General features: G+C 44.7%; 1 protein-coding gene across 1 annotated transcript in view; it reads right to left on the bottom strand.

Annotated features, from left to right (window-relative positions):
• Window positions 1-2497: 2497 nt before the first annotated feature.
• The window catches only part of rab40b (RAB40B, member RAS oncogene family), a 33689-nt gene continuing 19625 nt past the window's right edge, over window positions 2498-16561 (bottom strand). Inside the window, exons 2-6 of the mRNA XM_018761985.2 lie at window positions 16011-16071; window positions 14044-14104; window positions 7588-7665; window positions 4161-4383; window positions 2498-3204 (exon numbers count right to left, since the gene is read on the bottom strand). Of these exons, the coding sequence (XP_018617501.1) occupies window positions 2933-3204; window positions 4161-4383; window positions 7588-7665; window positions 14044-14104; window positions 16011-16071 (695 nt within the window). The 3' untranslated portion in view covers window positions 2498-2932. The remainder of the gene's footprint in view (window positions 3205-4160; window positions 4384-7587; window positions 7666-14043; window positions 14105-16010; window positions 16072-16561) is intronic.

The following is a 16561-nucleotide window of genomic DNA, read 5'->3' on the forward strand; positions in this document are numbered from 1 at the left end:
GGCCCTGTGGCAGCACCTGGTTCCTGGGTTCAAGCACCCACCACACCACACAAGGCCAAGACAGCATAGATCGAACTTCATTGTTACCTTGGGTGGGTCGAGTGGATTCTGTTCCACCCTTATTGCCCCAAAGTAGGCATTACGGTTACTGCTGTTGCGTTACAAGTTGAGCAGTGCTGGTTTGAATCCCACTGCTGCTGCAGTATCCTTCATCTAAGTATTTTCCAAGTTAAAACTTTCCAACTGAATACTTAAAGCTGGTAAAGGAAGAATACTGTACCATATAAAAGAGTAAATCATTGTGCAGATGATTAACATTGTAAATCACCTTGGTTGAAGAACTCAGCTGCATAAAGGTTCTTTACTGAAGATGCTATAGCTTTACTTTTCGTTTTAGTGGAATGAATTAAGCTGTCACTCGTAATTATATCATTATTATTATAGTCCTGAAGTGCTGCATAAATAGGGTAATGTACTGTAATAAAACAATCTGCAATCACAGCTAAGTAGTCAGATGTATAGCCTTGTAAAATATAATACTGCTGTCTGTATTTCTTAAAATGAGTTCACAAGTAAATTACATACAACATACAAACGTAGCAGTTGGCTGTAGAGCTCTACAGTTCATAGGAGCATTTTAGGAGGTTTAGCAACCAGGACAGTTTGCATCACTCAGTCAAGCAGAAAGGACTCCCAGGGTAAAAGCTGCATTTTTTAAAATATGTCCCTACTTCCTGCACTGCATGAAATATTTTTTAAGTAATTTCAGGATGCTGACTCATCGTGGTCCCAGGACAAGGTTACATAATAAAAATGTGTGATTTATTATTTGGAACCTGAATTCTTCAAGGTGAAGAAAAGTGGACTGTGGACCTTCTATGAACACAACACTCAAAGGAAACAATAGCAGTAAAACGAGAACATGATTACATAGTCTGTGCATTCTTCTAAAGAGAAGGATAAGGTTAAAATTAAAATTGTACTTGTGGATGAAAATGCTTAATTTTCTGCAGGATATGAAGACATTCAATTCCCATTTGCAGTGCACGGGCAAGAACACTACACTGGTTTGTACTGTCGCAATAATATAATGGCGCTGTTGTACTGATATACAAAAATAATGGTCTAAATGGCCTTTAAATAACTTTTTCAAAACAGTCGTTGTTCAAAGGCTTTGTACATTTCTATGCACTTCTGAATATCAAATTATTCAGAGTATATTTGACCGCAATGTCATTACATCAAGAATGCACGCACACACTTTCTGAACCGCTTGTCCCATATGGGGTTGCGGGGAGCCAGAGCCCAACCTGGCAACACAGGGCGTAAGGCTGGAGGGGGAGGGGACACACCCAGGACGGGACGCCAGTCCGCTGCAAGGCACCCAAAGCAGGACTTGAACCCCAGATCCACCGGAGAGCGGGACCCAGTTCAACCCACTGCGCCACCACACCCCCTTCCATGAAGAATGTCATTTCTTATTTTCTCTTGATTACATTCAAATCCATCTAACAATTGTTTGATAAGCAAAGAACTCCAAAAGACAACCCATCAGGAACAGCTCCTGTGAGCAAGGTTTATTGGAAATCATAGTGCTCTAAATTACAAAACATTTTTTTTTTTTTTTTTTTTAACACAGAGACACCAGCTCACCACCCCCTCCAATGTCTTTGGTATCTTCCAGTTGGAAGGACCGCTGTTTTTGTCCCTGTACATGGTTATAGAAGGAAATCATGATACAAACCAAACAATAAAGCACAATAGTATCAAACAACATTGTACATATGAAATACATGTTTAAATAGCTGCAATTTCTACCTGCAGTTTCCATCTATGTAGACTTATCTTCTGTCATTCATTCATTCTGAGAAATATTTGCCAGGCTACAATCAGACATTACACCTGAGTGACACGTAAGAATCGTAACTCGTTCTCAGGGAATATCTTGGTATGAAAGCCAACTCATTTCATCCGAAAGCATATATTTCTGTTCCCTTCCTTATCTGGAGTCCCTGATCTGCAGTCTTCATCATATCCAGCCCAAAGTGTCACATATTTCAAATATATATATACAGTATTGTGCAAAAGTTTTAGGCACTTGGGGGGGGGGCTGTAAAGCGAGAATGCTTCCAAAAATAATTCTCTTAATTAATAAACTTCCTACAAAGCTTAGTAACCATCCACTGTCAACATCCACTTGGTGCGGCAGGCTTGGCTGGGTCCTGCTCTCTGGCGGGTCTGGGATTTGAGTCCTGCTTGGGGTGCCTTGCAACGGACTGGCGTCCCGTCCTGGGTGTGTCCCTTGCGCCCTGTGTTGCTGGGTTAGGCTCCGGTTCACCGTGACCTCGCTTGGGATAAGTGGTTTCAGACTGTGTGGGTGTGTGTACTTTCTTTCTTTAACGACATACAAAACCCTTACTGTAATACTGTAACTTTTTGCAAAAGGAATGCTTGGAAATCTTAAATATGCTCTTTCCAACTGACACTAATGCAGAGGACATTAAATAACTGTCTAAAACAAATATTTTGGTGAAACATCTAAATGCCCAAGACTTTTGCACAGTACTGTATATATTTATATACGTTTCCTTACGCCACACAGAATGGCAACAGTGCCTCAGACTGAGTTCAGAAGTCAAACTCTCATGATCTCAGAATTTTGGCAAATAAAGAGTCACCTCTTGGCACTGTCCAACAGCAGACTCCCAGCTAGAACTCTTTCAACAACCCTGAACCCAGAGTCTTGAGAGGAGGAGATAATCAGGTTGGTAATCCAGGCCTGCTCTCTCCATCTGTTAGCTGTTGAGCAAAGCAGGAGGGTGGGGGGGAAAAAAAAAAAAAAAAAAAGAGTGTGGAGAGCACAGTTGGTGCCTCTGCCTTGATCTGACCCAGAAGGACACAGAGTGCAGGTGAAGGCGGTGCAGCCTCAGTACTATGAAATCTTGCAGCTGTTCCTTGTGCAGCTCTGAGATGGGCTTTGAGGAGGACGGATCAGCTTGGATTTCTTCAGGCTGTTCCTCTTACCGGCGCCGTTGGCAGTGACAGAGTAGGAGCGGCCATGCATCATCCTGGCATTGAGCCCATTGGCCATGGAGAAGGACTTCAGGTGGCTTTTTAAGGCAACTGGAAGGGGGAGCTTGTCCACAAGGTGCACCGGTGTGCAGGACACAATGGAGCGGCAACACAGATCTTGTAGACTCAACACTGCAGAGGGAGTGACAAACCATCACAAGGAGCATCAGCTTCCATCACAAGTGTCCTCAAGTGTCTGTTAAAATGGCTAGAAAACATTATATAACCCCTGTCCCGAGTAAGTTCAGACTGGAGATCAGACATATTCAGAACAGACTACTCAACTCCATCCAACACTGGAAGAAAGTCAAATATATACAACTTTCTATATATTTATGGTAGCTGTATAGAAAATGATTGTATAAAAATATTAGTCATGTGTATTAGTATTCATAAGGTTACTGCAAGCATGTATAAACACAAAGATCACTAAAACAGCTTTAGGACCTTTATAGGGCTGTGAAGACTTTGATGAACACCATAATAACTAACATACAATACTTCTTAATCTATGCCAAGTACACACTGTACAGCTACAGCCTTTACCACTGTGGGGTGCTATTTGTAAAGTAGTGTGTCATTCTTCATTCCTTGTGCCAGGTTAAAGAAGCACGCAGGCCATGGTGCAGTATTTTTGTGTTATTTTTGAATATATGGTAAATTTGGTTCACATTATACGAAATGTTAAGACTACTACAGCACCAGTCAGAACTTTGAGTACAGCTGTGCAATTTGAGACAAATTGTACAGAAGAATCAAAGCAAAGCAACACGTGTCCGGCATTTCTGGAAGTTGCTTCACAACAGCTGGGAAGACATGTCTGCTCATTTCCTACTCAAGCTTGACTTCCTTGTGAAAGAAACTTTTTCAGAAAGTGTGCTTTTGACTCGTATTATATTACTATGTCCTTTATTTACGATGTACAATCATCTGAGAGATACATGTGATGATGGTTCTCATGGTCCCTCCCTGAACAGGAATGTGAAAGTATGACCAGGGGTACATTGGCTGCAGTGCTGAAACAGCCTCTCTTCCTGGTCCCAACTGCTGAAAGAGCGGCGAGAGTAAGCTAGCTTCTGACGGGCTACCTTTATTGGGCCTCCAAAGACGCTCCATGCCGTGGCGCATGAGCACAATGCGGGCCAGCTCCGTGAAGGACTCTGTGATGTTGAAGTTGCACAGTGGGCTGACCTCGAAGAAGGTGATGCCCAGGCGCTCCGCGTACACTTGGGCCTGTTCTGTGGTTACCTGGCGCTTGTAGGCCAGGTGCAGGCGGTTTCCCACCAAGATCTTGGGCACACCAGGGGCATGCTGGGAGAACCAGACAGAGCACACATACAGGAAAGGCAAACATCTGAGAAACAGCTTCTTTGAACAGGCTGTAAACTGAGCAATTATTGTCTTTGACCCAACCCATGTTTAGAGTGGAGTTGGGAAATCCAAGCATAGCGGCACAGCTAAGACAGCATCTAATATTTATTATTTGTTTAGCAGATGCTGTTACCCAAAGAAATCTGCATAGCTTTCAATTTTATCCATTTATGCTGTTGGATATACTGTCGAAGCAGTTCTAGTTCAGGAGACAGTGTCAGTAAGGCCCATCCTGAAACTCAAACCTGCGCTTTTGTGGTAACAGCCCCAGCTTCTCACATCACTGAGAGCAGCACTTCTGGATACAAATCACTATAGTACTGTGTGGCCTTGCATGACTTCGGTCATTCTGGCTGGTACGGGTCAGTTGGTTAATGATGCTCTGTCTAAGGTGTCTGGCTATGTCTAGATTCCCTTTGTGTGACCAAACTGAAATTTTTAGGGCGATAACTATAAATTTGTAGAAAGTCAAATAGTACAGATGTCTAAAGACCAAAAAAAAAAAACAGATTTGGTTCCAGATGTTTGTAATTTATAGATTTTAATTTCAATTTAGAGACATACAGCATGTAGCTCGAAGCCTGTGAGGAGATGTTCAACTGTGCTTGGTTCAGGCAGACAGACATCAGTAGCTCACATGATGTTGGTACGTGTTTATATTGGAGGAGCACATCCCCTTCCTCCTGGCTGCAGTGTATTCTGCCTTTTTCATCTTAGAATCAGCTAGGCTTTATAAAGCTCACAACTGTTATTCACCAAATCTGAAAAAGCAAACTCTTAACAGTAAACAAAATTTAAAATCCTGCAAATACTTCACATCCTTAGGAGACACAGCAATGCCTTCATGTTTACTGAAGGATGTCTTGTTTCTGCAAAAGAGGTTATTTTGGAGTGAAACTGGCTGATTAGTATCTAAACATGCATGACATCAGCTGAAAATCATGCAAGGATGCGCTGTACCCCCAAGAAAGGCTGTGGACTCTAAGACCCTAAACTGGACTGGACAAGTTGCTGATAATGGACGACTGAATGAATGAAGTTAATGTCTAGGCTGTTCATTTGTTTCTGTGTGTCCTTTCTGAGCAATATTACTGACATAAAAATCAGTACTGGCAATAAGAGCAGATCTTCTTTTATTCCTTTTGTTCAAAAGTAGCCTTACCCATCATCCACAGTAAAAATCCAATAAAATCATGAGCCTAAACTTCATGAGATTTTTTTTTAAACATTGTTCAAACACATTTATTTCCTTGCCATTGTGGTTGAATGTTAAAATAACATTAGGACAAAAAAGTGCTTTTATTTTCACAGAATATTGTCATGATTCAAGCACTTCTGTCATGTCTCTAACACTCCTCAGCATCATCATATTCCAAGGGTCATAACAGTTCCTCTAAGGAAGGGGAAAAAGAAAATGCCGTGAAGAGAAATAATAATAAAAGGAACATTCAAGGGGAAAAAAAGAATTTTACTGTGACAGAGAAATGACATGCTCTCATGTTTGAGGCAACAGTGGCATTTGCTTTCAAAATGTTCGCGTTTTGCTCGGCTGGATAACAACCTTTTCCCGATGAAGTGAGCACACTCACAGGAGCTCCGTCTGTCACATCTGAGGACTTGTCTGATTGATGCTACGTCATACTGCGAATGTGCCTCGGGACGCCACACTGCACACACAACTCAGGCAAGCAAATTGTCAACTCTGGACTGAAACGCACAGATTTGTACCAGCACGTGTGTGGCGACTGCAGCCTAATGAAAAACTAATCCCTTATTATTCTTTCCACGTTCCCATTTTCCCATTGTGACTCCAGAGTTCACACTGCGATATTGCAATGGGAAGCAGAGAATCAGGACGGGGCATCTGTCTGCAAAACATTCACTTTTTTCTTCTAACCACAAAGTCATCTTTGATTTAATCATCTCTTTGAAATCAGTAACATGTACATACAAACGAATGGAAATGTTTTTAAAATTGCAAACTGCTGATTTAGTTTCCACAGGATTTAAATATCATCCAGGAAAATGCAAGCCTGCCTAACAAGTAATCAAATAAGGAGTAAGGAATGTGCCACCTTATTTATAGTTGATCTTTATTTAAATCACTCTCTCAGCAGTGGCCCAACTGCAGATGCTTTTATTAATCATCAAGGAGTACAGGAGAGTTAACATTCTCAGCATTCACTTTGTAAATCCTTGCATGAAAAATTATAACTATCCGAAGCACCTTTCATCTGTGTGCTTCTCACCAAATCAGAGTGTTGCTACATCAGACTGCTGCTTGTGTTCCTTCTGAACCCTTGTCTGCTCAGCAGGCTCCTATGTACACTAAGGTCTTCTCATCTCTCACTGACCTTCATTTCGATCTTAACTTCTGGACCATGAAAACAGCAGTGCTTGTCTTTTTTTCCCCCTTCTTTTCCCCTGATGTAACGGTTAAGAAACAGCCTTCTATTCTGAAGTTTGCTAGTTCTAGTCCCAGGATGAGACCTGTTATACTACAAATAAAATGATTTGCAAGCTGTCTAAATGAGTAAAATGGGTTATCTTGCGGAAAGCACTGATGAAGGAACAAAATAACGGGGACAAAATGAAGGGCGGCAGTGGCACAGAGAGTACAGTTGCTGTCTCACAGCACCTGGGTGGTGCGAGAGAACATGGATTCGATCCCCATTCAGCCTGTGTGGAGTTTGCATGTTCTCCCCATGTCTGCGTGGGTTTCCTCCGGGTGCTCTGGTTTCCTCCCACAGTCCAAACACATGCTGTTCAGGTTCCCCCATAGCGTGTGAGTGACAGAGAGTGTGTTCCACTGATGTATGGATGAGTGACCCATTGTAAGAAGTGTATCTAGCAGTGTAAGTCACCTTGGTGAATAAGGTGTGTTGGCTGGTAACACTATACAGAGTTCATTGGAAGTCACTTTGGAGAACAGCATCTACTAGATAAATAAATGTAATGTAAAATAAAAATAATAGTACCATAAAAAATTAATATAAAAATCAATACACACAGCCTAACTGTTGAAGGCATCTATAAAATAAATAATGACCAAAGAAAAAACATAACTGGATTTCATCAGTGATCATTTCATTTTCAGCGTGAGTGGAATCTTCTGAGGGAAAATATTGCGCAACGTACTGTTACCTCATCAATCTCCTTGATCCATCTGTCGATACCATCGAAGGACCAGCGATTTGTGATGTCATACACCAGGATTACACCCTGAGAGAAAACCAGAAAGAGAAGAACAGGAGAAAAAGCATGAAGAACAAGACAAAAAGTCCCCCATTACATCACAAGAATACCACTAGACAAAAGTACACTTTTTAGTGTAGTTGGTGAAGTTGTGTTTACTTCCAGTTGCATTATTCATTGCATTCCAAGATACTTTTTTGTAATGGTACATAACAGTTTTTACAATAAAAGGTGAAAATACGGCACAAATAATAAAATAAAATAAGAAAAACTATTCTAAAAGTAAATGTATGTCTCATCTGGAGGAATCTCCTTTTTCACACCGATATAACCAGTCATTCCTTTCACACCTGTATATTTTCACCCTTCTGTCACGTATTTTTCATTATATTTGCGCACAGGGGTGCGACGGTATATTCAGGACATTTATCACCCCTTCAGCACACACCTGAGACTCACCATCCTCCCGGCTGGACAGGCCCATTCACATTACTGCACTGTCCCGCTCAAAGGTAGAGGAGCTGTCGGGAGCCTCTCCTTATCACAGTGCCTCTCATCCACAGCACAGACCAAAATTTCACAAGAGGAATTCAAACACGCCATTTCTAACAAAACAGATCTTCATAAAAGTGGCAGCGCAAACATAATATCACGTACACTTGTCTACTGGCGCTGATTTAAATGGCTAGTAATGGAAATAATTAAATAAATGTGAGTGGCAACAATCAAAAGCCTACTGACGATTGATTAGTAGTTGCCAGGTTTATTTATAGGCAGCAGAGGACACAGTGTACTGCAGCCTGCTCCTTTGCTAGTCGGGGGCGTCATTTCCATGGTAACCCTCAGCCTCTCCAGTAAGGCTGGCTTCAGGGTGTCTGGCAGGTGAAGGCACAGTATCCATTTATGCAGCCGGTAAAGCCCCTCTGGGTCACCTAAGCCCATCAATCGAAGCTCCTTCCACTGCTGTTCTGGCTGTCTATCCACAGGCTGATTGATGAAAGCCTTCCCAAGTCTACGCCTGACCCCCCACTCCTTCACGAGTGAGACTCCTTCCCCCTTCCTCTGCTCATACTTCAAAATGTGCCTCCTAGTCATATCATCTGAATCACACACCGGGTCACACAGGATGCTGTGCTGAGCTACAACGTGTGAGGTCCTGAGCAGGGAAGGACTTAAAGCAGAGTGCCACAGCACACCTCATACACTACACAGTAAACAGGTTCACACCTGTAACCCTTTTCCACAACACTGCTAGTGGTCTGGCACAATGTGAGATTTACACCGATCAGCCAAAACATTAAAACCACCGACAAAAGTGAGTAACATTGAAAATCTTATTACAATGGCACCTCTCAAGAGGTGGGATATATTAGGCAGCAAGTGAACAGTCAGTTCTTGAATTTGATGTGTTGGAGGCAGCGTAAAGATCTGAGTGACTTTGATAAGGGCCAAACGGTGATGGCTAGATGACTGGGTCAGAGCATCTCCAAAACAGCAGGTCTTGTGGGGTGTTCCCAGTACGCAGCGGTTAGTACCTAGCAAAAGTGGTCCGAGAAGGACAACCGGTGAACCTACGACAGGGTCACGGGTTCCCAAGGCTCATTGATGTGCGTGGGGAGCGAAGGCTAGCCCGTCTGGTCCGATCCCACAGAAGAGCTACTGTAGAACAAATTGCTGAAAACCCTAATGCTGGCCATGGTAGAAAGGTGTCAGAACACACAGTGCACCGCAGCTTGCTGTGTATGGGGCTGCGTAGCCATAGTCCAGTCAGAGTGCACTCATGCTGACCCCTGTCCGCTGCCGAATGCGCCTACAATGGGTACGTGACCGTCAGAACTGGACCATGGAGCAACGGAAGGAGGCCTGGTCTGATGAATCACGTTTCCTTTCAGATTATGTGGACGGCCGGGTGTGTGTGCGTTGTTTACCTGGGGAAGAGATGGCAGCAGGATGCACTATAGGAAGAGGGCAAGCCGGCAGAGGCAGTGTGATGCTCTGGGCAATATTCTGTTGGAAAACTTGGGGTCCTGGCATTCATGTGGATATTACTTTGACACTTACCACCTACTTAACGATTGTTGCAGACCACATACACCCCTTCAAGGAAGTGGTATTTCCTGATGGCAGTGGCTTTTTCAGCAGGATAATGCACCCTGCCACACTGCAAAAATTATGAAAAAGTTCAAGGTGTTGACTTAGCCTCCAAATTCCCCAGATCTCAATCCAACCGAGCATCTGTGGGATGTGTTGCAAAAAGAAGTCCAACCCATGGGGGCCCCACCTCTGAACTTAAAGGACTTAAAGACTGCTGCTAAAGTCTTAGTGTCAGATACCGCAGTACACCTTCAAAGGTCTTGCGGAGTCCATGCCTCGATGGGTCAGAGCTGTTTTGGCGACACAAGGGGGACCCACAGAATATTAGGCAGGTGGGTTTAATGTTTTGGCTGATTGGTGTATATTTTTATCATATTTACTAATTTGGCTGAAGTTTTACTGAAGAGAGACTAATGCTAGCTGTTGAAGAAGTTTTGACTAATGTAATTTCAGAAGGACTGCACTTACACTAATCTGTATGGCTGGATAACAACTGTCCTGTCAAGGGTGTGGCCTCATCATCATGACACCAAGTGGATAAGAGACAATGTATGGATGGGTGTTTGGATACCTTGAAGCTTCCTGGCACCATCCAGGGTCAGTACCTTTTTCAAGACTACAACAGTAATTTCCCTTCTAAAACAGAACTTCAGATCGCCCGCCTCTCTCAAAATCATTGTGGTGCATATAAAGAAAACAAGATCTCAAGTTAGCTTGACTGTTGTGGCTTTAGTTAAGCTAACGTGCAGCAGAAAGACCCAATAAATCAGTGACTTGTTTCCGCATTAATTATCCTGTGCACACAATAGCGTGCTTACACAAGAGGCCTTGCCTGTCACAGAACATCCAGTAGAGAGAGTTATTTCTAGAACTTCTTTACCTCAAGACTGCATCAAACACCAAACTTTTGAGGAAGACAGCTCTGTGGGTTTGATCTTACTAAGACCTTTTCTGGGAATTTAAATGTTGTATATAATTCAACCAACCAACCAAATTGATAACGCAACTTTCATTGCTGTGGCGCAGCAGGTTTGGCTGGTGCCCGCTGTGTGGCCGGTCCAGGGTTCGAGTCCTGCTTGGGGTGCCTTGCAATGGACTGGTGTCCTTTCCAGGGTGTTTCCCCTCACCCTTCAGCCCTGCGCCCTGTGTTTCTGGGAAGGCTCCAGCTTGTCACGACCCCCCATGGGACAAGCGGTTGCTGATATTGGTTGGTTGGTTGTTTATGACTGCTAATCTCATGTTCTACATACTTCTGAGACAGGCTCCGGACCAGTATGGCCCCACACTGGACAAACAGTAAGTGAAAACAGGTGCTCCCTCGATAATCTCACGTCCATCATTAGAACTGCTGTCCTGTCTATCGTGTATCCAGCATAGCCTAATGCCCTATGCTTCCCAGATATACTGGACAAGTGGTTACAGATGATGAATAAATCATCCATCCATCCATCCATCTTCCTCCGCTTTTATCCGGGGCCGGGTCGCGGGGGCAGCAGTCCGAGCAGAGTACTCCAGACCTCCCTCTCCCCGCACACCTCCTCCAGTTCCTCTGGGGGAACCCCAAGGCGTTCCCAGGCCAGCCGGGAGACATAGTCTCTCCAACGTGTCCTGGGTCTGCCCCGAGGCCTCCTCCCAGTGGGACAAGCCCGGAACACCTCCCCAGGGAGGCGTCCAGGAGGCATCCGGAACAGATGCCCGAGCCACCTCAACTGGCTCCTCTCGATGCGGAGGAGCAGCGGCTCTACTCCGAGCTCCTCCCGGGTGACTGAGCTCCTCACCCTATCCCTAAGGGTGCGCCCAGCCACTCTGCGGAGGAAACTCATTTCTGCCGCTTGTATCCGCGATCTCATTCTTTCGGTCATGATCCAGAGTTCATGACCATAGGTGAGGGTAGGAACGTAGATCGACCGGTAAATTGAGAGCTTCGCCTTACGACTCAGCTCCCTCTTCACCACAACAGACCGGTACAATGACCGCATTACTGCAGACGCCGCACCGATCCGCCTGTCGACCTGCCGCTCCATTTTTCCCTCACTCGTGAACAAGACCCCAAGATACTTAAACTCCTCCACTTGAGGGAGCAACTCCCCCCTAACCCGGAGGGAGCAATCCACCTTTTTCCGACTGAGAACCATGGCCTCGGATTTGGAGGTGCTGATTCTCATCCCCGCCGCTTCGCACACGGCTGCAAACCTCCCCAGTGCACGCTGCAAGTCTTGACTTGATGAAGCCAACAGGACCACATCGTCCGCAAAAAGCAGAGACGAGATCTCGCGGCCACCAAAACAGATACCCTCCGTTCCCTGACTGCGCCTAGAAATTCTGTCCATAAAAATAATGAACAGAATCGGTGACAAAGGGCAGCCCTGGCGGAGTCCAACATGCACCGGGAACAGGTCTGACTTACTGCCGGCAATGCGAACCAAGCTCCTGCTCCGGTCATACAGGGAACGAACAGCCCGTAGCAACGAGCCCCGAACCCCATAATCCCGAAGCACCCCCCACAGGATGCCACGAGGGACACGGTCGAATGCCTTCTCCAGGTCCACAAAACACATATGGACTGGTTGGGCAAACTCCCACGAACCCTCCAACACCCTAGTGAGGGTATAGAGCTGGTCCAGTGTTCCACGGCCAGGGCGAAAACCGCATTGCTCCTCCTGAATCCGAGGTTCGACTATCGGTCGGATTCTCCTTTACAGTACCCTGGCATAGACTTTCCCAGGGAGGCTAAGGAGTGTGATCCCCCTGTAGTTGGAACACAATCTCCGGTCCCCCTTCTTAAAAAGAGGGACCACCACCCCGGTCTGCCAGTCCAGAGGCACCGTTCCTGAACTCCACGCGATGCTGCAGAGGCGTGTCAGCCAAGACAGCCCCACAACATCCAGAGACTTGAGAAACTCGGGGCGGATCTCATCCACCCCCGGAGCCTTGCCACCAAGGAGTTTTTTGACTACCTCAGCAACTTCAGCCAGGGTAATGGACGAGTCCCCCTCCAAGTCCCCAGCCTCAGCTTCCTCTACGGAAGGCGTGTCGGAGGGATTGAGGAGATCCTCAAAGTACTCCTTCCACCGCCCGAGAACATCCTCAGCTGAGGTCAGCAGCGCACCACTTCCACTGTAAACAGTGTTCGTGGAACACCGCTTCCCCCCTCTGAGTCGCCGGACGGTTTGCCAGAATCTCTTTGAGGCCGACCGAAAGTCTTCCTCCATGGCCTCACCGAACTCCTCCCAAGCCCGAGTTTTTGCCGCGGCGACTGCCAGAGCCGCGCTCCGTTTGGCCCGTCGGTACCTGTCAGCTGCTTCAGGAGTCCCATGAGCCAGCCGGGCCCGATAGAACTCCTTCTTCAGCTTGACGGCATCCCTTACTTCCGGTGTCCACCACCGTGTTCGGGGATTGCCGCCGCGACAGGCACCGGAGACCTTATGGCCGCAGCTCCGAACCGCCGCACCGACAATGGAGGAGCGGAACATAGTCCATTCGGACTCAATGTCCCCCACCTCCCTCGGGACCTGGTTGAAACTCTGTCGGAGGTGGGAGTTGAAGAATGAATAAATCAATGAATGGATAAATGTATTACACTGAAGGTAATCAAAAGAAAAAAAAAAAAAAAACTGAAGATTCACTACATGGAGTGACATTTGAACGAGTACTGGCGGATCCACTGTGGAAATCCATATGCAGATGATGTGCCATCAGTATTGTCTCAGTCTGTACTTAGTGTATATTGTATGTCTTCTTTAAAGTAGACCAGTAATTATTTAAAGTATGGTTTTAACCGGCACACAAAACTGTTTACACATCAAACAATGGCACTCCCTGATATTCCCCTTCTCCGGCTAAATCAGCAACACTAAAGTGCTAAGGGGTCATTGCTACGGTTAGGACAGACACCCAGCACCGGTGCTCTTTGGCGCCTTGTTTCAAAGCAGCAGGGAAGCCGCAGAATGACACTCATGACCCCGTTTTGTCACATACCAGTGCTTTTCCACAGGAAGCTGAGGGTGTTCTCTTCAGTAGTGCTTTCAATATAAATACGAGACCCCTAGGAATTTGAAAGCACGCAATTGCACGTAGATGACCTTGAATACCTCAAAACACCCACTAAATTAGATTATTGAAAAAAATAAAATACCTATTTGAGTTTGAGTTCTATTTGAACAGTGATGTTTTCACATTTTCTTTTGACAAGGTAAATATTTTCAGTTCGAGTGAAATACAGTAAAATTTGAAATGAAAACCTCAGCAAAAGTTTTTAAAAAGTACTGTATTTACTTGGTATATTACTGTGGCAGATCAATCACACAATACCTGCGCTCCTCTGGAGTAGGACCGGAATATGGTGCAGAATCTCCCTTGACCAGATGTGTCCCTGAAAGAGAGGATTGTGTGACTTTACACTGGACCCTTAACTCAAACCAGGTACACAGCAGAGTGTTCAACCTGAGCGGTTGCCATATTCCTGTGTTTGTGGTTAGTTCTTATACACACTGGTCCGCAACTCTCCTCCCACAACAAACGGTCCTTTTACACATTTTCACTGAACATTCTCACTAACAAGAATGTTTTGTACAATATAAGTGTATGTGATTGCTATTGTTAAATGCCATCAAGTAGACGCTGGCTCTCAGTGACCACAGAATCTTTTCAAAAAATTCTATAAGAATCGCTTCTGACCGGACAGGATGGGATTGTACTCTGTCCCTGCAAGGGAATTCACACATACATTTCACAATATTCTGTACTTATGTCCTTAAACTTGAAAGTGGTGTGTCCATTGCCATTGTGACTAAATCCATCCACCTCTGTGCTGGTCCTCGTCTTTTCCCCCGACTTTCTTTCCCAGCATTACTGTTTTTTTTCAACAGGAGCTTCTCTTCTCGTGATGTGTCCAAAGTATGATATAACCTTAGCCTCATTCCAGTTTACTATGAGTGTTCTGGCTTAATTTTAACCAAGATCCATCTGTTTTCTCTGCCTTTTCATCCATGGTTTTCCAGCACCACGATTCAAAGCAGTCGAACTGTCATAGCAATGTCAGCATTCACCAGATCCACTTGTGTTTTACCAGTATGCAAGTGGCCTTTTCATGTGAGACACACCATTAGGACCAGTGCTGTCTTCCTCGATTAACAGCAGGATGTCACGTTCTCAACCAGCTCCTGACGGATTCAAGTCAAAACGGCTTTATTGTCATTTCAAACATAGACAGCTGGTACAGCATACAGTGAAACGAAACAATGTTCTTTCAGGACCATGGTGTTACAAAAAACAACACAAAGCTCCTTACACAGGACTACATAAAGCACACGTGTGCAAGATGTGTGTAAACAGCGCAAGACAGTACAGTAATTACTATTCAAAACCATAAGCACAATTAAAAAACATATTACAATATAATAATACTATAGATATAAACATACTAATTAACAGCAAAAAATACAGTTGCCTTCAATAAGGTTTCTCTTATTCCTAAGGGCAGAGCTTCCAGTTGCTCTGGATCATCATTCATAGGATTGTTTGACGATTTCAGCGCTATAATTTGAGTACGATTTTCCAAGGCATTTGCTTTCCCTCCCTTCGCTTTCTCTTACAGAACAGAAGACTGCACTGGGGAGCCATGTATTAAATCATTTACTGAGACGCGTGATGGAGATGAGATTACCAAGCAGGTTGGGAAAAATGATAGAAAATTAAAGAGAGCATTTGCTGAAGCACTGGCTCCCTCAGGACCGAGTTCCTCTCATGTGAAATATTTCAAATCAATAATTCAATATTTACATAACTAAGAGAACAAGCTGCTAAAAATACAACAACGCGGTACAGCGATGACATTGACGGTGCTCGTATGACCCCAGCCGCGTTCAAACTGGACACCTCTGGCTGTTGGAAGCAAGTTCAGACAGATTCCAGACGACTCGCACGTTACTGGCAACGGTGGCATTCTTTTGAACTGCCCTCCCTTGCAGATGCGTCAGATCACATCACAGTCTCTAGCCTTCAAACACCTTGCACGTCAAGTGTTAAATGTGTAGTTTCAGCACTGAATGGACACGGGTCTACAGGTATTCCACTGCCATGTCAGAAAAGGAAAGTGAGGGCTACATCATCTCCTTTAGGAAGGAAGACACTGCCAAAGAGAAATTAATGCTTTCAAATACAAAATACAGAAGAAGGACTTTGAGTATGTGTAATGTTTTTAGCAAAAACCCACAAAAGTGAATTAATAACTAATGATTTGGGATGTAGCATATCTTGGCAGCTTCAGGAACACTTACCAAAGCTGTAATTTAACCCTCCTTCCATCCAAGAGTATAGTGGTCGTCTTGTAGTCGATTCCTGTGAACAGAAAATTATAAATAAAGCACTGCCTGTCCCAGTCATGGACTTCAGGCTATACTTGTAAAAGGCTGCCTGTCATCAAAAAAACAACTGTTTGACAAGCTGAAGCTCATCTGGCCACTGACTGAAAGCAACAGTGACATTTGACAAAAATTTTTCGCTAGGGCATCTCCATTTGAGGAAAATGAGGAGCACAGAAAGAGTATTACTATTTTAAAAGGAGTTGCTGTGGCACTCGAGCATCAGGTCAACTGTCTCACATGCCACGGACGATGTGTTGACCTTATGTGGAGTGATCCATGGCGGCATACAGTATATGCGGTATGATGACTCTATGTAGTATAAGCTCTACTCTATATCTCCAAGGCACTCTTTGCCTCCAAACATTCCTCCATCTTTTGGGTCCTCATCAACATGGTACAGTGCAGGTATTTCCCTCTCCTTGCAGCTTACGAACAGCATGGAGCTGTGCCCTGAAACTGCAAGA

Source organism: Scleropages formosus, chromosome 20, assembly GCF_900964775.1.
Source record: "Scleropages formosus chromosome 20, fSclFor1.1, whole genome shotgun sequence".
Taxonomy (NCBI): Eukaryota; Metazoa; Chordata; class Actinopteri; order Osteoglossiformes; family Osteoglossidae; genus Scleropages; species Scleropages formosus.